This window comes from Salvia splendens, chromosome 5 (assembly GCF_004379255.2).
Source record: "Salvia splendens isolate huo1 chromosome 5, SspV2, whole genome shotgun sequence".
In the NCBI taxonomy this organism is placed as follows: domain Eukaryota; kingdom Viridiplantae; phylum Streptophyta; class Magnoliopsida; order Lamiales; family Lamiaceae; genus Salvia; species Salvia splendens.
Window position 1 is genome coordinate 1,168,764 of NC_056036.1, and position 23,276 is coordinate 1,192,039.

General features: G+C 38.3%; 1 protein-coding gene and 1 pseudogene across 4 annotated transcripts; one reads left to right on the forward strand and one right to left on the reverse strand.

Annotated features, from left to right (window-relative positions):
- The first annotated feature begins 627 nt into the window (after window positions 1-627).
- On the forward strand, window positions 628-1,914 carry LOC121802579 (annotated as a pseudogene).
- A 643-nt stretch (window positions 1,915-2,557) lies between these two features.
- Window positions 2,558-14,493, reverse strand: LOC121803593 (histone-lysine N-methyltransferase ASHH2-like). 4 transcript variants are annotated; one of them, XM_042203220.1, is made up of 20 exons: window positions 12,744-14,493; window positions 12,170-12,460; window positions 11,952-12,019; window positions 10,208-11,843; window positions 9,836-10,037; window positions 9,021-9,169; window positions 8,860-8,939; window positions 8,501-8,632; window positions 8,317-8,433; window positions 7,777-7,869; window positions 7,111-7,188; window positions 6,540-6,596; window positions 5,486-6,413; window positions 5,342-5,397; window positions 5,010-5,089; window positions 4,824-4,906; window positions 4,640-4,719; window positions 4,232-4,311; window positions 3,866-3,911; window positions 2,558-3,770 (listed from the first exon to the last, which is right to left on the reverse strand). In XM_042203220.1, exons 4-20 carry the CDS (start codon window positions 11,775-11,777, stop codon window positions 2,889-2,891), a joined length of 4,713 nt encoding a protein of 1,570 aa, XP_042059154.1. In that variant the 5' UTR covers window positions 11,778-11,843; window positions 11,952-12,019; window positions 12,170-12,460; window positions 12,744-14,493; the 3' UTR covers window positions 2,558-2,888. The 4 variants fall into 4 exon arrangements, with proteins under 4 accessions (XP_042059154.1, XP_042059153.1, XP_042059155.1 ...); XM_042203219.1 differs by having other exon boundaries at window positions 12,138-12,460; XM_042203221.1 differs by lacking the exon at window positions 12,170-12,460.
- Between the last annotated feature and the right edge of the window lie 8,783 nt (window positions 14,494-23,276).

Genomic DNA, 23,276 nt, shown 5'->3' on the forward strand with positions numbered 1-23,276 from the left:
CTAGTGACGTGGTGCCATGTGAAAATCCATTTTGTGTTATTAATTTAAAAATGTCCTTTTAGTCATTCTTTAATCTTTATACATGATAGGTTTCGTGACGTCAATACTCTATATTAATAATAATAATAATAACATAAACTCAATTACTTGAATATGCCAACTAAATTTAATTGACATAGTACATGCATCAGATTGACATTAACATAAATATCGCAACTATTGAAAATTCAAATAAAATTATAAAATTTTATAATCTGCATTAGATTGACATTAACATGAATATCGAAACTATTAGAAATTCAAATAAAATAAGAAAATTTTATCATCCGAACATATGCTTGTTTGTTTCATATTAGATGGACTAGATTTAATAACAATTATCAATTTAAGGTATAATTAGCATCCTAATGATCTTGTATGTATGTATATATAATAATTAATTCCACTAATAACAATTGATTAACATTGAAATTAAATTCTAAAAAATTAATTGTACATATTTCATTCAATGCATGTATTATATGTAGTTACCAAACATAGGAATTGAATCAATTAAGGAATAACAATTTATTCTTTGCTCTTTACCAAGTCATTCCTATTTCTATTCCATTATACTCCCAAGCATGGATGTGTTTGTTGATGTTGTGGAATAGGGATATTAAGAGGTCAAATTGCTTCCACACAAAAGGGCATGAACATCCTTGCAATGTCTAGCAATTATTACAAGATTGGATTTGGTGTGGTGCAAGTGATTCTCTCACAAATCCCCAATTTTAATGAGACGGGTGGGTGGCTCTCTATTGTTGCTGCTGCCATGTCCTTTACTTTTTCCTTCATTGGCTTATGCCTTGGAATCTCCAAAGTTGCTGGTATACACTAATACTAATTTCTATCTTCAATTCTTGATCTTGATTCTTGACACTACTATGTGTTGTTGCGTGTCTTTCTAGAAAATAGGACAGTCAAAGAAAGCCTCACTGGAGTTAGCATTGGTGTTGTCACAAAAATGGAGAAGATTTGGGGAAGCCTCCAAGCACTTGGAGCAATTGCTTTTTCCTATTCTTACTCATTAATCCTCATTGAAATCCAGGTACATTTCTTGAAAAAAAAGAATCTCAGTAATAATCTTACAAAACATTACTACTTATTAATGACAGGACACAATCAAATCCCCACCATCATCTGAGTACAAAACAATGAAGAAGGCCTCCTTGATAAGTGTCTGTCACAACCATCTTCTACATGCTTTGCGGCTGCTTCGGCTACGCAGCCTTTGGTGACATGTCCCCGGGCAACCTCCTCACCGGCTTCGGATTCTACAACCCCTACTGGCTCCTGGACATCGCCAACGCAGCCTTAGTCATCCACCTCGTTGGCGCCTACCAGGTCTTCTGCCAGCCCTTATTCGCCTTCATCGAGAGAGTCGCACAAAAACACCTCTCAGAGAGCACGTTCGCCCTCATAAACAAGGAGATCCCGGTCCCAGTCCCGGGCCTAGAGAGCCCCTTCAAGCTCAACCTGTTCAGGCTCATGTTGAGGAGTGTGTTCGTGGTGACAGCGACCGTGATCTCCATGGCCATGCTATTCTTCGGTGGTGTCGTGGGGTTCCTTGGGGCGTTCGGGTTCTGGCCCCTCACGGTGTTCTTCCCAGTCAAGATGTATATCAGTAGCCACAAAATTCCTAAGTGGAGCTCAAGATGGATCAGTTTGCAGATAATGAGTGGGGCTTGTTTGGCCATATCTATTGCTGCTGCTGCTGGCTCAGTTGCTGGAGTTGTTTGTGATCTCAAGGTTTATAAGCCTTTCAAGACTAGCTATGAGGAGTTGTAGAGGATGGACGTGTTGCTGGCTTGGTTGTGGATGTGTTTGGCATGTTTATGATAGATGTAATCTCACATTAGAGTGAAAAAATAGATAAATGGTGAAATTGTTCCTTGTAGGTATGGATGAAAAAAATAAGGAAATCAAAGAGTGAGAATTTTTCTCATCTCTTATCATCCCTTAAAGAAATCTTTAAGTTGTATTGATTTTATACTTTGTTAACAAAATCGCATCACCCGCGAAAATTATAGTAGTAGTAATTTGGTTCTCGTTTATCCCAAGTGAAATTGAAGCATTTTCACCTTCATAGTTGGTCAGATATTTAATCAAGAAAACTAGCTAAGATAACTTAATGAATAGTTTGATGTGCCCTACTTCACTTAAACATAGCAAGGGAAATATAGCAAACAATCAATTGGCTATAGAAAACCTTCAATAAGGCAGAACGGATCAAAGGGTATCGAAATCTATAGAGCCCTTAACACCTAACCTTCAAGACTCACTCATCACGGCAGCCATCCCTCGTCTCAACCATCAAAACACTTTATAAAGTGGCGTACCTGCTGCTGGATCAAACTTTCAGCAACGAGCAAAGATTCGACATCTCTATTCGGTGCTCAATCTGAATGGCTGCACACAGATTATACTCGTCAAGGCATGTGGACAGCTGATGGTATCGATTATCTGTACAACACGAGCAGAGCAAACATACACACACAAACTAGGGTGCAGCAAATGGAGATGAACCAAAACTTATAAGATAAATGTTTTACAAAGTGAAGAATGGTCACCTGCTCTAAGTCGAAAAGTGCATTTAATACCTACTGTTGAGAATAAAACTTAAAGAAATAAAAGAATATTTCAGTATCGGTATTGCTGTGCAGTCAAGAATTACATACATTGTAAAGGAGCATTACACAATTTTAGAAGCTCCTTGAAAAATCTCCTATTAAAATGATGCTAACTCTTTATAATGAATGGTGATGAATTGCAGTTCTAAACTCCTCTCCGGTTAAAATCCTCCGAGCTGTATGAGTCTCCAAACTTATTTGTCCCGTTTCCCGAATCTACACCTGAGTTCCCCCACTTCTGCTGCCTAATTTACGAGAACCCTCTTCTTGCTGAAAATCTGGATGCTCATTTTCTATTGAAATATTCATTTCTGTCGGTGTACGTTTCTTACCAGAGTAACGAACATGACTAGCAACATCATCTTGTCTTGACTTTTCAAGCGGTTCGTTAACACATTTAGCAACTGGCGATGGCTCTTCTCCCTTGTCGCTAGCACATGGAGGCAAAGGAGGAAAGGGGTGGAATGGCAAACCCGGAGCTACAGTCCAAACCGCAGCGGCTTCTCCAATGACCCCAAATTGTTGCATGAGAGAAGAGGGTATACCATAAGATACAGGCATGCGTGCAACGAATCTATCTTGTGAATCTGCCAGCACAATGCCAGATGGATGCTTTCTGAATGTCTCTCTCTCTTGATGACTAATAGCATTCGAACAAGTAGTAGCTGGGATGATAGAGTCATTACAAGGAGTCGAAAACCCAGGAGGAATATCATTGTCAGCATTTTGGTTTCTGTCAACTGACAATCTGGCTCTAATATTGGGATGCATGCATTCCTCCGGAGGGGTATCCCATCTACTCTTGCGCTTGCGTGTTCTTGTTCCATTAGTTCCATTACTACAACCTGAAGCAGAGGAGAGGTTTGGGGCTGAAGTCTCAATACCAGATACAACAACGGGCTGCTTGTCACAAGATTCTACTGAATCTGCATGTTTTCCACCTCGGCCATTCCTATGATCTCCTGATGATACTGATAATTTACCATTTGTTGACTGCTGGCGAAATTCCCTCTTCCCATCATCCATTTCCATGAAGCACTTTTTCCGGAGGGATCTCGGAATCCACTTATCCCTGAAGTTTCGTGCAATTTGATGGACCTGAGAGCAGTAGAGGCAATAAACACTCCAGTCAAAAGCCTATCAAACATGGACTAATGAGGGACTAAATCGACACCAAAATGGACGACAGTTACCTGTTTGTCAGCATGTTCTGTCAGGGTCAACATTGAATCTTTGAAGCTGCAAGTACAAGTAAGGAGCAATTTAGAAAGCATAACAATTTATAATATTTCATGTTCAGCATGACACTATAAATTCAAAAGAAAAAACAAGGCTAGTCCAAGGGCGAGAGGAGAAAATATCTCCATCTGCGCACCGCACATGTATGTTCTTTATGTTCAGTGTGAAAAGGAAGCCACACATAAAAACACAGAGCGAATCACTTGAATAGAATTGCTTTGTATATAATTTTTTGGAAAAAATGGAGAAGGGAAATGACAACAGAACACTTTTTTTGTTCAAGTATATTGTACAGCAGTAATAGGAGAAATTTTCTTCACCTTTCGACACCAGGACGAGGTGGACCTCCGCTTATGTGCTCCAAAGTAAGGATTTCTCTTGTCGCAAGATATTCAAGTACCTATCCACAAAAATGAATAATATAATAAACATAATAATCCAAGTCATTGAATGATTATTTTACTCAGGTGCATTGTTGTCACAGCATTATTAAGTATTAAGTATTATGTTTAAGACTAATATCATACGCTATTCATTGAATTACTATAGTCCCTCCGTCCCATGGGTGTGCACTTTTTGCCATTTGGGTACGTCCCACAAGTGTGCACATCCCACTTTTGGACACTACCCAGCACAAACCCCTTATTTTTTAGTCCTTTTTAGTTTCCAGATAAATTATGGAATGATTACTTTAATGACTAAAAACTGTACATGTTTAACAAATTTACCTTAAGAAGCTTGCGCAGGATTGGAGTTTTAATGAACTCTTTTCTGTACCTCTTCATTATGTTGTGTAACATCTGCAGACCTATTGACCAAAATCCACTCATTATGAAAAACACAATGAAGTTACTAAACAGCAATTAAAATGGTATACATCAACATTTTGGCAACAGAAGACTGAATAATTACCATTCTTGTTGATTATATCAACCAGAACAGTCCGTGATTTTGTCTTTAAGAGTGCATCCAAGATCATTGAAAGATCTCGATTACTGAAAGGAGAACAAAATGCATCAAGCATCAAGCACGTAAATATGCTTATATTCACCCAAATCACACAACTATAACATATGAATGCACAACATTTGGAAATACCTCTGAATAGCTTCGCCATGCCCATTACTCCCAAATGCAGCGGTTAGAAACAAAAGCTTCAAGTACCCTCTTGAGGCATCCTGCTAAGCCATAAGAGGATTAGAATTTAGAAATGGACCAGGACCACCAAGATGAACACAAAGCAGGATCAAGTGCATAAAATCAAACTAAAAGAAACAGATGCCGTCAAAATGAAGCAACAACTGCATGTGGTTAAAGTAAATACTAAGATTTGTAGAAACCTCGTTGAGGTCATAAACCAGAAACAAAAGGATGCATTAACAAACTAAAGTTTGAAAAAACATGAAAAGTTGATGGAAAGAAGAACTTACTTTGCACTTGCTTATTCCACCTTCAGTATCCAGCAACTCATTCAATTTCCCCTCAACTGCAGTCATTCAGAAAGACGTTACAGTAAACCCAAGCATACCACCCAAGGAAAAAAAATAGTAAAACCATTAAGCCAATGACAGTACCTGCTTCAACATGACTGCTAATGGAAAGGCCCGGTGACTTCTTAGATTTGTTGCGTACTGCGTTTAACTTATCCCCATCTGGAGCCCCTTTGTCATTCACGACATTTGATTTGAGTCTCCCATTTCTAATTGATGGTGATGAATGATAAGTCTTAGAAAGAGATCCAGACTTTGAGGATTCCTCCTTTCCTCGCATAGTGCCATATTTCAACTTTTTCTTAGATTTAACTGCATCAGGCTGCAATTTTACAGGTGATGTAGTAGTAGGCATCTTCAACCTATTACTGGCATGCAGAGTTTTCGACACTGTGTTATTCCTAAGTTCCTCTGATCGAAGGGAAGCTTCCTTATGTTTAACAGGAGAACTGCTCTGGGGCAGGAGGCTCTCAGATTCAGCCTCCATATTAGCTGATCCAGAAATATTCAAGCCCTCTTCAGCAGTATCCAAAGGTGTAAGAGCGGGATCAGAAGCAACATCATTAACACTAGTAGCATTGGCAGGTCCATATTTATCATGGACTGTCATGTCCACAACTCGTGTAGCAGTTGAAGTCTTAGAGCATCCATTAGAATCAGAATTCACACCTAATCTTTTATGTGAAGTGCCTGAATTGATGCTCTCAATTTGATCAGAAGCATTGGCATTCTCTATTGTGTCTCTGTCTTCTTCTAGCTCATCTCTACATTTTATTTCTTTCTCAAATAAGGATTGAGACATTATAGCAGTCCAGTCATGATTCATATCCCTATCTTCACAGATCATAACAGGTTCTGCATATTCATCATCTGAGTCATCCTGAACAATTACTTCAGAATTTGTTGGATCCCCACCTATATAGCCTCGGCAATTAGGTGAACCACAAACACATTTCTTTGCAGCAGCACCGAATACACGCACATAATTGTAGTCGAATGTTACCTCTTCACCCTGTCATGCAAAAAATTACAAAAATTAGCATGCCCCTCCCACACTCTTTAGAACACAGACACAAACAATGATGCTGCTTGACCTAGGCCAGATAAATGGTTCACCACTTTCAGCAGATATCATTACCTTTTTAATATCTCTAATAGCAAAAAGTCCAACACAGACTTCTCCATTCACCATCCACTGTAATCATAAAAGATGAAAAGGCAAAGATTAGTTTTTCTATTTCTAAATCCCTTGAAGTCATGTAATCTCTTTTCCGAAGTTACAGGCATGGAATAAGGAAACACATAACATGATGTAGTTTTTCCATTTTGACTAATTAAAAGTAATAATAGGATATGATAGAAGAAATTAGTTGTTCTTTTAAGTGTGACACAATTACACAAGCTTCTCCAATGATCATGGTTTTCCATTTTCAGGAAGAATAATGATCACACATAATAATTTCTTAAAGATGCAAAAAATCTGTTGAGCTTCATATGAAACATCAACAAACCCACACAAATTGGGGAGGCAAAAAGGCATCATATCCTGTAGAAAGGGGAATGCATGTAATTTGTTAACTTGGTTCCTAGACTGATAGACTGAATAATACTTTTACAAATCCATAAGCTCTTTCACTTTGTACTACTGAAATGCATGAAGAATATACATAAGAATACAAATATAAAAAAAGCCAAGCTTCCAGTAATACCTTTTCAGTCCGGCAGTTAGGGTCACAACTATGGTTTATAAAGCGGCCCAAATTCCCTTTAGAACACGCATCAATTACCTGAAATAAAAACATTAAATTCCAAGAGAACATGATAACCACACACAAAATAGCACCACTAGATGTCATCAAAGTCAAACATGGGAAAGCTCAGATTGAATCAATTGAGATTTCAGTGAGCTGAGCACAAGGCCTAGTCTTATTTAATTACATCAATCATTGTTAATGTATTTAAGGTTACACAAGCCAACCATTTCAAAGGATACAAGAGAGCTCTACATAAAATTAAAGAATGCAAAATTAAAGAAAGTAAATATACAAAAACTGGTGAGCTAGATAAGAACATAAATCAACGTCCAAAAATCAGCCTGTCAAATTAGCACCAATTAGTGAAGACTTGGATGCTTCAACTACTCAAGATACTCCACAACCCATACATTATAACTAAAAAGATAACATTAGCATTTTTAGGTATACTTCTTGATCCATAACAAAAGAGTAAAATCAACACTAAAATAAACATTATAAACAAAAAATTGAGTCAGAATCGGACATAAATCATCACGATGACATAAAAAGAATATTAACAGCCCAATGATGTTTTCCACTTTACACATTAAATAAAGAGGGGAGGGGATGGCAGCAAACCTCACTCCCATTCAGTGTCATAAAGTAAAAATGTTTATGCCCTTGCAAAGCATACTCTTTCTGCCTGGCTTCATGAGTGTGGACATCAAGTACCTGAAACATCCATAACTCGAACATTTAAGAGCTGAAGTTACAGTTATCTGTGCTGGGAATAATCTGCTATGACAGAATATGCTAAAAGCCAAAGTCCCACCACACCATGATCTGAGGTTTAGGAAATATTACTGACAAGCTATTTGCTGCAATTTGCGTATCAAATGAGCAATTTCTCAGGAAAACAAAGTGACACAAAATAAATACCATGAGACAAATTCTCATTGCAGAAAGAAAACACAATAAAATAGAATCTTGAGTCATCTCTGATTCTGATTTCTGCATGGAATAACATAAATCCATTGGAAGTAATATATGCAAGGCCGCTGACCAATCTCATATTGTGCATTATTGACTAATTCAGTTTAGTATATAGAATGACAACTTAGTCTGATATATTTCAACACATAAATGCTAAAAATCTGAAATATGGATTAACTCAGTTACCTCTCCAATATATTCAATGAGAAACTGTCCTTCAGAGATTTCCTGAAGAGATTGGAGACCAAAACCCTTCTTTCCACACCTTAACCATTTGAGTTTTGCATACGTCCGTTTTTGGAACTGTAGCGAAACACGGGTTGTTATAGTGATAAAATAAAATTGTTCAAAAGTTAGAAATAGTGGGTACCTGCTGATTCGAACAAAGTTCACCACAAGGACAAGTTCCTCGAACACACTCAATGTTTAGCATCCGATTAAGGCATTTAGATCCACAACCCATTCTTCCATCTGATGGAGGTTTGCAATGGCAAACCATCACCTATTATACACGAGTGAAATGCAAGAGGAAAAATAATATCAGACTGATAACACTTTGGCCAGGGCAAACTGAAAAAATGGGTGAAAATAAGAAGCAAATAAAAAAACCAATTGTAGATACACAGAATAACAGTTATGCACTTAAAAGTTTATTTAAGTGATTTACAACCAAAATCAAGCAAAATATTGGGCATGAACAATTGCACATGAACGGAGCTATATTCTCACCTCATCGATGGTCTGAGTTTTACGGCTTCGGTGGAGAAACAAGTTTGACTTAATAAGGGTCCAAGATGACTGTTTAGCAGCTGTCAATATATACTCAGAAGTCAAAAGCAATGGGGCATTTCATCTACAGAAGGTACAGATCTGATTTGTAATAAAATTACCTGTTGATTTGTTTTTATTGGACTTCGGCAAGGTGTCGCCAGCATCTTCATCATCAGATATTCCCAGCTCTTTATTGATTTCAGAATTTGATTTCTCTTGAGGAATTGAGCAGTCAGCAAGGTCTTTATCAGTGTTATCCTTGCAAGTCCTTCACATAAGACAAAATCCATAAATCGGTATTTCCATTGTTGTAAACAGGATTGACATCTAAAGACGCCTAGTCCCACACTTCGCATTCTTAGGCTCAACTCAGAGTAACCCAAAAAACAGCCAAAATATGGTTGAGCATAATTTAACAAATGACAGGTGAATGTACTAGACAAATATTACTTGGATCATTCAAGTATATGACCTGGAAAACATGGTAGCGAGCTGTACAGCTTATGGAAGATTGCAAAGAGACACTCCGAATTTTGAAATAGAAAATAAAAAACAATTAAGTTGACCTAAGACCATTCCAGGTGGGTCTAACATACACCATTCCGCAACATGTGCATAACAAATTTAACATGTAACTACTGGCATACTGTAGCCTGTACAACAAAATACATTGGCTTCGAATATGTAAGATGAGTGACATATTTCTGATACTCGGTGACATTTTCCTACATTTCTTTGACAAAGAAAAACAGGCCTAAACTAGTTACAAGTAAAAAAATTCTACCAGGCCAAGTAGTGAGGATAACATAACATGCACAAAACTAGGCACATAGACACACTGGCAGAGACAGCCATCCATGTCTATTCAATGTAACTAAGAAGTAATTTCTATCAACATTTCATATATAAGATACTAATAACAGTGGTTGTTTACCATCGGCAGTTTGTTTGATCAATCTGATCTGCAAGTGTAGCTGGAATCCGCCGCCATTTTTGGCACTCATCACAGAGAACCCATGCATTCATTGGAAGAGCATTCTGACCATTTGGCCAACCAGATGAAGATACAAATCCTGATTCAGTAGGAGGAGAGCTAAGATCTCCAATTTCTCCATGATCAGGGAGCGTTTGATTTCCTAAAAATATGAGAAAATATATTTTCAGATTTCCAGTATCGCAGTAGTAGGATATAAGGCACTGGGCTCAGAGTACAGCATGATCAACATAATACCATCATTTTTTTACGTTTTCATCAAATAAGACACTTCTTACATAAAAACTGATATCAACAGACTTAAACATGTACCTGCTTCTGGATGGCTTCCCACTTTGCTAAGAACACCACTTGCATCGCCCTTCGGATCAATTTTAAACTTAACAACAAAGTTCTTTTTATCTCCCTTCTTTCTAGAGGATTTTCCTTTCTTGCGGGGCAAATCCAAGATACTATTCCTGCTCTTGCATCCTCCCTTCGCCCTAGAGTGGGCCTGCGATTTTGAGGACTCAGTTACATCAGAAAGTTCAGGAGAAGGGTTCACTTCATGGCCTAGAGGTGCTCTAGCTTTATGTTTGGCTTCTTCACCAGTTGTCTTCTTTCCTTTTTTAGATTTCAGTTTTGGGGAACTTAAACTTGAAACCCCAGCAGATGAGTTTGCAAAGCATTCCCCACTACTTCTTTCCAGTGGCATCCCAGGACTATCTTGCAGATCATGGATATCTCTCTCACCAAGTGGTGCATCAGGAATAGAGTTTATAACTTCAGAATCAGGTGAAGTTCCTGGATCTGAACACCTATTCTCAGTGGGAGCTCTCAAATTATACCCTTGTTTATGGCTGCTGATCTGATGATCACTTAATGTACTCAAGGATTTATTTTCTACACTACATGTAACATCAAGATGTGCATCCAAAGCAGATGCATCAGAACTTATCACATTCTCCATGTTGTTTTCATTGGATAACATATCTCCAGGAAATTCCTCCTGAAACTTACTTTCACTTTTGTCACATGATCCAGAAATGCTTGTCCCTGATATGTTACAATTTTCAGCCACATTGACCACACCACAGATTTGATTGCCAAATTTAATCTTCAAAGAGATGCGACCAGTTGGAGTGGAGCTTTTGCAGACAGCTTTTTGACCTGTCTTGTCCTTGATAACATTGCTCTTACCTTGGTTACCTCTTATTTTCCCTACTATATTACCATTACCTAAACATGGGTTTTCTTCAAAATTTGGTAAATCCACAAATCCCCAAACAGAAGATTTAGCCCGCTTGGAGAGTAAACTTCTTTTCTTTCTAGAAGTCTGCGAGGGTGAGTCTTTTGGGGTGATCACCGTACAACTTCTTGATGGTAGCTTAGAATCATTAATATGGTTTAATTTATCAAGAGTGCTGCGGGAACTATTCCTCCGAGACGATGCGTATACAATAAGATCATTTGATTGTTGGGTCCTCTCAATTTGATCAGCAACCTCAGCTTCACCATCCCCATGTATAGAGGGACCCTGAATCCTCTCAGAATCAGAGGAATAATGTAAACTATAACCTTGTCCCTCACCATGTATCTGTCCTTGCTGCTTAGCTTCAGAAATAGAACCAATAGCATCAATTTTGACAAGGCTAATTGCCATGTCATTCCCCAGCAATGGTTGCTCAGCAAAGTTGATGGAATGAAAAGGTGAAAGAAGTCCGTCTGCGGCTGAAACATCTGATCTGAGCATCACATCAGATGATTCATCATCTCTCACATGAGTGGATTCATATGGTTCGGGTGACACATACAATTTTCCAATGCCAAAATTGAGATCATCCGGAGATGACGCTGCCCTGATCTCACCAGCATTTTCACTGAAGGATGTCTCAGTAAACATGTTATCCAGTTTATTGAGATACACAATATATTTGGTGAAGTCTCAATAGCAGTACTCAGGTAACCCCTATAATCATTTTTCCTTTTATTAACAGCGATTTATCTTACTCTGATAGTAAGGGAAGGCTGAATGCAATATCAATTGGTATCTAACTGCAGAAAAGAAGAAGCTTACTAGAACCCCAAATTTGAGACGTCAATTACACTCTCCTCCAACTGCATCAGATATGTGGCTTATTGACTCTGGGAAAAGAAAATTGAGTAAAGAAATAAGTAAACTTCACTAAACAATAATAATAAACACTGCACTCCAGAAAGTGATAGGGACAATAAACCACAAGGACGATGTGATGCTACCTACATAAGCATATGAAGCTGAGTATGGATACTAACATGTTCGACTTAGCAATTAGTCTAGCACATCTTCTCAAGCACGATTGTACTGTTTACATCATCAAATAAGAAAATACTGCGGGAGAAAAAATCCTATTCACTCCTGAAACTGCAAAAACGATAAGGCTTGTACACTTGTGCAAAAGAACGGTGGGATAGCAACACACGCCATGAGCTTATACACACACCGAAAACTAAAAGCTTGAAACTTTAGTATCCTGGCATGAACAATTCATGTAAGATATGGCACCTCCATCACTCTCTTCATGCTGTAAGAACACAATTGGTCAACTACAAAAACAAAGCTACAATTAAACAAGAGCAAAAATTGTTCACAATCACATATCAATCATAAAATAGATGAACGAGAACTTAATTCCTAACGGCACAACAATGCAGGTAAGGGCCGGTCTCAGGCACACACAACAATCAATCCAATCAAATAGAGCCCAAAACCCCTAAACGCGAGCAAAATCAAAACCCTAATTCAATCGAAATTACCAATGCCGAATCACGCAGACGAAAAAAACACAAATTAAAAGTCACGGGGAGATAAAAAGGGGGAAAATCGTACCTGATGGAAAATCAACCAACGCGCTGGGCAACAAACGAGGGTTAATTTAATTGATTTATTGAAACAAACGTGTGGAAAGAGACACGTACAACGGCTGTATATAAAATCTTTACTGGATGTATTTATGTGAATTTTAGAGAGAGAAAGGGATTCCTTGACGGTGCAGGCAACGGTTGTTCAATGGGAAGAGAAGAGGAGAGAGAGAGTTTTCCTACCAAAATATGGAACCTTTTTATCCATTCCGTTCACACACGCACGCAGCGAGCGTACAACGTTGTAAGGATCATGTACAAGCGGTCTTTGCGCAGCTCTTAGGCGTTGTACGCGTGGCATGTGAGGGCAAGCGACCCCTGATAATGATTAATTATTTTCCCTTTTCTATTTAGATATTATTGTAATATCTTGTTTTATTTTATTTTTATTTTTCCTTTTTTCAAAAATTATTCTTTTTGCTATTTAACAAAAAGATCGAATTTTGAGGTTTCGGTAAATCTGGATTACAACAAACTATACAATAGACAACTACGTTAAAAAAAAAGTGGATCAATTGTTTTCCCTTTTCTCTTTAATATTATAATATCTTATTTATTTTTATGTTTGTAATTATTCTTTTGCCTTTTAACAATAAAGATCGGATTTTTTTGCATTTTCAGTAAATCTCGAATATTACAAACTATACAAAATAATAACTGCATTGCTAACATATTTGATCTATCTAACCTACTTCACTATGTTTGGTAAGTGTTGGCCTTAAATGATACACATTCAATCTATCTGATCACTTCATTACTAACTTGAAAAGGTAGAATTAGAAATGTACATATTTTGTGTTGTTTATAATATTTTGCTTTTTAATATTTTGTTTGGTATTTTTTTGCCCATAATATAATTGATTTAAATATGATTATATTTAGAACAAAATTGTTGATTTTATTTGTTAGAGCAAATTTTATGAAATTCATAAGTTAATTTTTTTAATATTATTAAAAAATTTAACAAAAAATCTGATTTTCTATTTAGTTACTCGACTCTATGGGAGGCTTGGAGCTTTTTATATGGTTCTAGTGACTGTTACGATTTAACTAAAAATATTATTAGTTTTAACTAATTCGTATTATTTGAGACCAAAAATAGATTTATTTAATAATAAAACGTACTTCAATTCAATTTTGGATTAGTTATAAATTTTTATAGAACCTTAGGAACAAACAATCAAATCCAATTTATCCATTTGGGCAATACGCTTGAATTATGATTATAATTGAGTCCTAAATATGCCAACACCAATATTTTGCCATTTTGTATAGTACACTAGTTAACAAATTCAAGTCATCATTAGACCAACTGACCAAATACTAATGTTTTTCCCTTTTGCATTTTACAAAAAATCAAGTCATTATTACTACTAGTAGTACTAATTAAACCAATACTTATACTTTAGATTTGTATAATTAAAAAAGATTCAAGCAATTTAGAAAGGAATACACTATATTACTGCTTTGGAAAAACTATTTATATGACTGAATCTAGTTTATCAGATGTTTACATGATTAACAAGTAGTTGAATTTTACATCATCACATCACTCGTAAATTGACTTTTTTTTACTTATATTAAATTTTCGGAAATTGCAAAAGCTATGTAATAATGGAGTGCTCATTTCAGTTGGAAGAAGAAGAGAAGAAGAAGGAAGCTCGGCTTTGAGCTCGGCTTTGAGTTCGGCTTTGAGCCGAGAAGACAGTTGGTCTTGAGCCGAGAAGCAAAGGAGTTCGGTTTGTGTACCGAGAAAGGAGTTCGGTTTGTGAACCGAGAAGGGAGCTCGGTTGTGAGCCGAAGAGAGTGCTCAGTTGTGAGCCGAAAAGAAAGTTCGGTCTTGAGTCAAGAATAGAGTTCGTCTTGAGCCGAAAAAGAAGAAGCTACAGTTCGGTCTTGAACCGAGAAGGAAGTTCGGCCTAGAGAAACTAGCCGTTGGTGCAGCAGTTAGTTAGCCGAGATGTAGCAGTTATTCTTCTTGCTTTCTTGATTCTTCTTGTAGTTAGTTAGTAGCAGTTGCTACTTGATTGTAGAGCTTTAAATAGCTCAAAAACCATGTACGTAGTTAGTAGTGAAAATCAATAAAGAGTTTTCAAGTTTTCTCTCCAAGATTACCATCTTCGATACTCTAAGTGTGAGTGTGTGTTCTTCTGCATTGTGAGTTATCATACAACTGTGAGTGTGTGTGTGATTCACCTGAGTGTGTGAAAGTCTTGTGCGTATTGAATCCCAACAAGTGGCGCCGTCTGTGGGAAAGGGGATATTGAAGCTGATTTGCAGAGGATCAAACGGTTTCAGAGATGGCAGCAAGGCTTGATGCAGAAAAGTTCACAGGCAAGAATGATTATAGCCTGTGGAAGATGAAGATGAAGGCGGTCTTGATTCAACAAGGCTTGGCCGCAGTTCTTGCAAATACAGAAGAGAAAGGAAAGGCTCCAATGCTTGATGATAAAGCTCAGGCAAAGATGGAGGAGATGCAGCTCAAGGCACATTCTGCAGTGATTCTGTGCCTTGGAGATAAGGTCTTGAGGGAAGTTCAAGAAGCCAAGACTGCGGTGGAGATCTTGAACAGGTTAGATGAAGTTTACCTGGCAAAATCTTTGGCTAACCGGCTGTATCTCAAGAAGAGGCTCTATGCCTATAGTTTTTCTGGTGAAAAATCTATCATAGAGCAGTTGGAGGAGTTCAATAAGATCATTGATGATCTGGGCTCTGTGGATGTTAAAATTTCAGATGAAGACAAGGCCATTCTTACATTGAATGCCTTGCCTAGCTCGTATGACCAGTTGAGTGATGCAATTATCTATGGCAGAGATAAGCCTATCACCTATGCAGAAGTCTACTCGGCCTTGATGGCTAAGGAACTCCAGAAGACTACCAGCAGAAGCTCTGCAAGCTCCAATGTTCAAGCAGCAGAGGCCTTGAATGTGAAGAAGTTCAAAAAGCAGAACTTCAAGAAAAAGTTTGAGGGCTCTAAACCCTCAAGTTCTGATGCTCAGAAGGAAACCAGAGCATGTTTTTGGTGCAAGAAACCAGGGCACTTGAAGAAGGACTGCCATGCCTGGAAGAGAAAACTAGCCTCTGAGGGCCACAACACTTCTGATTGTGTAGAGAGTACTGATCCCCCTGCTCAACTCATGAATGTAAGTGATAATGGGATCAGTCACAGGTGGATAATGGACTCAGGGTGCAACTTCCATATGTGCCCCAACAAATCTTGGTTTCATGATCTTCAGGAAGCATCAGGGACTGTAGTTCTTGGAAATAACCATGTGTGTCAGATCAAAGGGATAGGGAAAGTGAAGCTAAGTTTGCAAGATGGCTCTATAAAGATCCTAACTGGGGTGAGGTATATTCCGGAAGTGAAAAGAAATCTCATCTCATTGGGAATGCTGGAGGAGAAAGGGTTCACCATATTGATGAGTCAGGGAAAGATGCTTGTGAAATCTGGGAATGCAGTGATGATGGAGGCTGACAGAGAGCACATTCTCTATTATCTGAAGGCTAAGGCTGTTGATGGAGAAAGCAATGCAGTGTCAGATGATTCCATAATGCTATGGCACAAGAGATTGGGCCATCCAGCAGAAGGAAGCTTGAAAGAACTCATCAAGAAGGGCCTGATCTCTGGAGATTTCAACAAGATGGACCCCTGTGAGCAGTGTATACTTGGAAAAGCAAAGAAGGCACCCTATCCTACAGGTATTCACTCTTCTACAGCCCCATTAGACTACATACACAGTGATCTCTGGGGCCCTTCACCTGTAAGCTCAATTGGTGGTGGGAAATACTACCTTGCTATTATTGATGACTACACTAGGAAACTGTGGGTGTACATACTGAAAGAAAAATCAGAGACATTCACAAAATTCAAGATATGGTGTAAAGAGGTGGAGCTAGAGAAGGGAAGGAGTGTTAAATGCCTAAGAACTGACAATGGCTTGGAATTCCTGTCTACTGAGTTTGATCTGTTTTGCAAAGAGAAGGGTATGAAGAGGCACCGCACTGTTCCTGGTAACCCCCAGCAAAATGGTGTTGTGGAGAGGATGAATAGGACTATCCTAGAGAGAGTAAGGTGCTTGTTACTCAGTTCTGGTCTGAGCAACAGATTTTGGGGAGAGGCTGTGAATACAGCAGCCTATCTCATCAATAAGTGTCCATCTACTGCCCTTAAGTCTGAGACTCCTGATTACATGTGGTATGGAGCCCATAGTGACTACTCAAAATACAAGGTGTTTGGGTGTGCAGCCTATGCTCATGCTAGGCAAAGTAAGCTTGAGGCTAGGGCTCTAAAATGCATATTGCTGGGGTATCAGAGGGGTGTTAAGGGGTATAGGCTCTGGTGCATTGAGCCTGGTAGGCAGAAGGTGGTGGTGAGTAGGGATGTTGTGTTCTTGGAGGATCAGATGCCATACTTAAAAAGGAAGCTGGACTCCAATGAAGTTGAGAGTGATTTTCTCAAGGTGGAGCCAGTGGGACTTTGCCAAGGAGCAGGTGGAGCCTCTGACTCAGAAAGTGAGTCTGAACCAGAGGATGATGGTGCTCTAGCTCGAGGTAGAAAAATTGATGAGCCTACAGCAGATTCTGCCAGAGAGTACCAGATAGCAAGAGATAGAGGCAGAAGAAATACAAGACCACCTGAAAGGTTTTCTGATGTGGTCTACTATGCACTTTGTGCTGCTGAGGGCATTGATACTGCAGATCCTCTCACATATAAAGAAGTCATGAAGAGTAAAGACAGAGAAAGGTGGATTGAAGCCATGAATGAGGAAATGGAATCTTTACTCAAGAACAAAACATGGATTTTGGTGGATAAATCCAGACTGACTACAGATGGAAAAGAAAGGAGGCTGATCAGTTGTAAGTGGTTGTTTAAGAAAAAGATTGAGACCACTGATAAAGATAGAATCAGATTCAAGGCAAGGCTGGTGGCTAGGGGCTTCACACAGCAAGAAGGAATTGATTTCAATGAAGTATTTGCTCCAGTGGTTAAGCACACTTCGATTAGGATCTTGTTGGCAGTTGTGAACCAGCTAGACTGGGAGCTACAACAGCTTGATGTGAAGACAGCCTTCCTCAATGGGGATCTAGAGGAGACTATCTTTATGGAACAGCCAGAGGGCTATGTGAAGACTGGAGAAGAAGGCAAGGTGTGCCTGTTACAGAAAAGTCTTTATGGACTTAAGCAAAGTCCTAGACAGTGGAATAAGAAGTTTGATGCACAGATGAAGAAGATTGGCTTCTCCAAGTCAGAATATGATGATTGTATTTACATCAAGAAGGCAGGCGGGACTCCCATTGCCTACCTATTACTCTATGTGGATGATATGCTACTTGCAGGCCCTTCTATGACAGAAATTCAAAAAGTTAAACAAGATCTGAAGTCAAGCTTTGAAATGAAGGATCTAGCAGAGTCAAGGAAGATCCTAGGCATACATATTCAGAGAGATAGAGGCTGCAAGAAGCTGTGGATGCTGCAAACTGATTATATTGACAAAGTTATGCAGAGATTCAGAATGGAGAATGCTAAACCTGCCTCAACACCCTTGTCCCAGAGTTTCAGATTATCAAAGGAACAAGCGCCTAAAACTAAGCAAGAGGCTGATGAGATGGAGGCTATCCCTTATGCTAGTGTTGTTGGGAGTATCATGTACACTATGATTTGTACAAGACCAGATCTTGCTCATGCTATCTCAGTGACTAGCAGATACATGGCAGACCCGGGGAAGGAGCATTGGAATGCTCTTAAATGGATATTGAGGTACATGAAGTCAACTAAGGACTGGGGGATTGTGTTCAATGGCTGGGAAGGTGGATCTGAGGAGGTTGTGCAGGGGTATTGTGATGCAGACTATGCTGCAAATCTGGACACCAGAAAGTCTCAAACAGGTTATTTGTTCACCATGTTTGGAACTGTGATCAGTTGGAAATCAGGTCTGCAGAGTGTAGTTGCTCTCTCAACTACAGAATCAGAGTATATAGCTCTCACTGCAGCTGTACAGGAGAGCTTTTGGATCCAGGGAGTAATTTCTGATTTTGGTTTTGACCAAGAAACAATGGTGATTCATTGTGACAGCAGCTCAGCTATATGCTTGGCTAAACATCCGGGTTTCCATGAAAGGAGCAAGCATATAGACATAAAGTTGCACTTTATTAGAGATGAGATTGAAAGGGGAAGGGTGAAGGTGGTTAAGATTAACACCTTGCACAATCCGGCAGATATGCTAACTAAGTCTCTAAGTAGAGACAAGTTTGATCATTGCAAGAAGTTGATCAATGTTTGTGCGAGAACTGAGATGAGCCCTCAGGTGGAGAATTGTAATAATGGAGTGCTCATTTCAGTTGGAAGAAGAAGAGAAGAAGAAGGAAGCTCGGCTTTGAGCTCGGCTTTGAGTTCGGCTTTGAGCCGAGAAGACAGTTGGTCTTGAGCCGAGAAGCAAAGGAGTTCGGTTTGTGTACCGAGAAAGGAGTTCGGTTTGTGAACCGAGAAGGGAGCTCGGTTGTGAGCCGAAGAGAGTGCTCGGTTGTGAGCCGAAAAGAAAGTTCGGTCTTGAGTCAAGAATAGAGTTCGTCTTGAGCCGAAAAAGAAGAAGCTACAGTTCGGTCTTGAACCGAGAAGGAAGTTCGGCCTAGAGAAACTAGCCGTTGGTGCAGCAGTTAGTTAGCCGAGATGTAGCAGTTATTCTTCTTGCTTTCTTGATTCTTCTTGTAGTTAGTTAGTAGCAGTTGCTACTTGATTGTAGAGCTTTAAATAGCTCAAAAACCATGTACGTAGTTAGTAGTGAAAATCAATAAAGAGTTTTCAAGTTTTCTCTCCAAGATTACCATCTTCGATACTCTAAGTGTGAGTGTGTGTTCTTCTGCATTGTGAGTTATCATACAACTGTGAGTGTGTGTGTGATTCACCTGAGTGTGTGAAAGTCTTGTGCGTATTGAATCCCAACAAGCTATGAATATTTTCCAGATGATTAATAGGAATTGAATTTCAGAACCGTAAAATATTAAAAATTTAATCACAAATTAACATTAATAATACTAAAACAAAAACAAAATCCAAGAAATAATGCCAATTTTTGTAATAAAAAATTAATATCCAAAAAAAAAGAGAAAAGGGGAAAAAGTCAATGGGAGGCTCAGATCTGTTAAATCAGAGGCAAAAGAGAAAATGAACCACGCCATGGCTGCGAAATCACCGGTTGCGTTGCTACAGAAGCCGCAACGCCATCCGGATCCGCCAAGCCAAGATACGGGCCGGATCCTCAGTGCCCGATCCATTAGCTCAGAAACAAAAATAAACGACGGAAGCATCGTCACAGCCTCTTCGTAATATCGCAAAACCCTAGACCCATACCCGGATTCGAAACCCGAACAGGATCTCAAGTAACCAGCAACATCTCTCTCTCTTTCTCTCTGCGTGTAAACACATACACACACACATTATTATTATTTTATTTGTTTTTATTTTCGAGTAAGGGCTGTTCGTTGCGGAACGGAAGAATCATCGGCGGGCGGAGAAGGGCAACCACCCTCGAAGAAATCCAGTCTCTCCGCCGCCTCATTCTTCGTTTCTGAGCTAAAATGGATCTGTGAAATTGGTGGAATTGTTCTCTGCTGTTTATATATGTGGTGTGAATTTCCGTATTTACCCTTGCTTAGGCTGAACAGTTCGCGGATGTTAATTGGGCTGGACTGGACTGGGCTGGGCTGAAGCAATAAATAAAGCCCAGATATATTGAATATTTAATTGCTACGTCTTCTAATTTTCTGAATATAACTAACTTGAAATAAATACTTTCATCACTATGATTTTTCACAAGAAGTGTGATAGCTAATGATTTTTCAGAAATGTAATTAGTGCATAGTTAAACCAATTGATTAAGACAGAAATAAATCTGTGATCACTCTCAAAATGGGTGTGATGTATATACATAAACATAAGCCTCCTGCAATGAATCAACAACCAAAACACCAAAAAACATTGAAACCCCAAATTCAATGAAAAAGAAATTTAGCTTATTAGAATAGCACTGTTAACTACCACTGTACCACACAAGATGATCAAAGACACAACAAGTAGACTTGGATAACAATTAACAACGAGTCAAAAGTATTGGGAAGATGCAACCCAGTATAAAATAATTTACTATAGAATAAAATATACTTATTAAATCTAGTACTCTAAAAATTAAATGCAACCGAGTATTCTTTACTGGCAAATTCGAAAGAAATTATTATCAAAGAAAGATGATTGTTTAGCATAAGTGTATCCGATTAAATTCTTTCTTGACCAATGTTAGATGTTTGACCACCTTCATATATTGATGTGTTCGATAGACCTATCAAGTAGGTGAGTTAATTAATCTATATTGAAAACTCAATTAGAGCATCTCCAAACCCATCAAATCAAGGAAAGAAAAAACCAAACCTTTTCAACAAGAAAATGCATTCTTTCACATTACACACAAAAGTGAAATAAGAAAGTGGCCAAATCTTGAAGTGGAAAACTACAAACAGCAATTCTTTACAACTAATGGAGTGAAAAATCAAATCTTGAAACAATAGAGGCATTTAATGAGAAACAATTAGAAGAACAAACCAATTACACAAATGCAATACAGACACAAATGCATATGGGATTTGAGAGTAGTCTTAAAATATACATCATGCAAAATTTGAACGGCCCAGATTGAAGCAAAATTTGATCAAGTCGAACGCACATGTAAAATTCAAGAGTTTCAGATCACAACTCCTAACGTTTCACACTCATGCAGGAGCAGCTTCGGAGAGAGAAATTTACCTTCCCTACAAATAACAAGAAGAGAAAAGGGAAAAGAAAAGATTCTGCATTTTCTTGAAAACCAAACACGCAGTGGTGTGTGTGTGTGTGTGTGTGTGAGAGAGAGAGAGAAAGAGAGGCTACATACGAAAGAGCAGAGGTTTGAAGAAGAAGAAGATGTTCGTTTTCCTGCCATATTATCGCCGTAGTGTTTTTTTATTAGGGCATGAGGAATCATAATCACTCCACCCACCAAAAATTAAGGTATGTAGCCGTATTAGAACTTTTATTTATAGTTTTCCTTATTTGAAAAATATGGATTCCATTAAAATATACTCCTACGCCTTCCCTCCACGATTTCAAGAAATATAGTGGAAAGTGAGTCATACTTTTATATACTGTATCAGTCCTAATAAATGTGAAATATTTAGTTTTCGACACATGATTTTATACAATGTTGTTTTGTGAATTAATGAAAATAGAGACAAAGTAGAGATGACGTTATTTCTATTTTAGAGAATGTTTCATTTTTATGGGACAATTCATAAAAGAAAACGTTTCATTTTTAATAAGACAAATGGAATATAAGTTTTAGAGCATCTCCAATAAGCACGGACGTCAAATAGCCTTCACACTGTCACATCATCAGCACTACAATTCTCCTGCCACATCAGCTTGCCACATCAACTGGACATCAAATAGCCATCAAATAGCCTTCACACTACCTATCCACATCACTAATAACAATTATATAATTTAATTTACACTTGTATCAACATACGGAATTTAATTTACGAGACAAATACGGAAAATTCGAATAATAATATTAAAATTTAAAAAGTACATTACTTTTAAAAAAAGTACAATAATATAAAAAAGTACAAAAATTAAAAAGTACATTAATTTAAAAAGTAAAACAAAATCACTCATCGCCGCCGTCCTCGTCTCCGTCGTCGCCCAGCGCTTCTTCACCGTCGTCGCCGCCGCCTCCGTCGCCACCCTCGTCTCCGTCGTCGCCCAGCGCTTTTTTTCGAAAAACAAAAAAAAAATTTTAATCCGACGCTGGTTTGGCGCCGATCCGGGACGCACAATGGCGCCCGTGAGGATCGGCGTCGGAACCGGCGTCAGCGCGGGAATCGGCATGGCGACGCCGATTTTGACGCCGATTTCGCCCACGCCGGTTCCAATGGTTCGGCGTCAAACCGGCGTGGGCGAAAAATCGGCTTCGCGGTGGAGACGCCGGTTATTGGAGATGCTCTTATCAATTATGATAATTAACGTAATTCATCCTATTGCCCTTGAATTGTTCACCCGTCTATTTTAATTATTATTTACTAAATTCATTACTACAATTTATAAAATACAAACTAATAAATATAAAATACAAACTAATACATTTTAGATTATTTTTATTCATAAAACTTCAAGATAAATCAGTTATCTATATTACAAAAACGGCCTTAAGTATCCACTTATGTTAGTTTATTCACATAAAAGTGAAAAACTTATAATGTCATTTATTAATAATATGGTCAATCCCAACTCGTTTACCAAGTGAGACTGAAATAGACATGGGTAGGTAATTATCTATGACTTGTTTGTAGTATTTCTTTTCTTGTTTAACCACCCTTTCCTTTTTATTATTAGTAGTTTTTGGTTATGTTTCTTTCGCATGTATTGATTATAGTATTTATGTACTTTTATATTAATCCACTACTATTTTCTTTT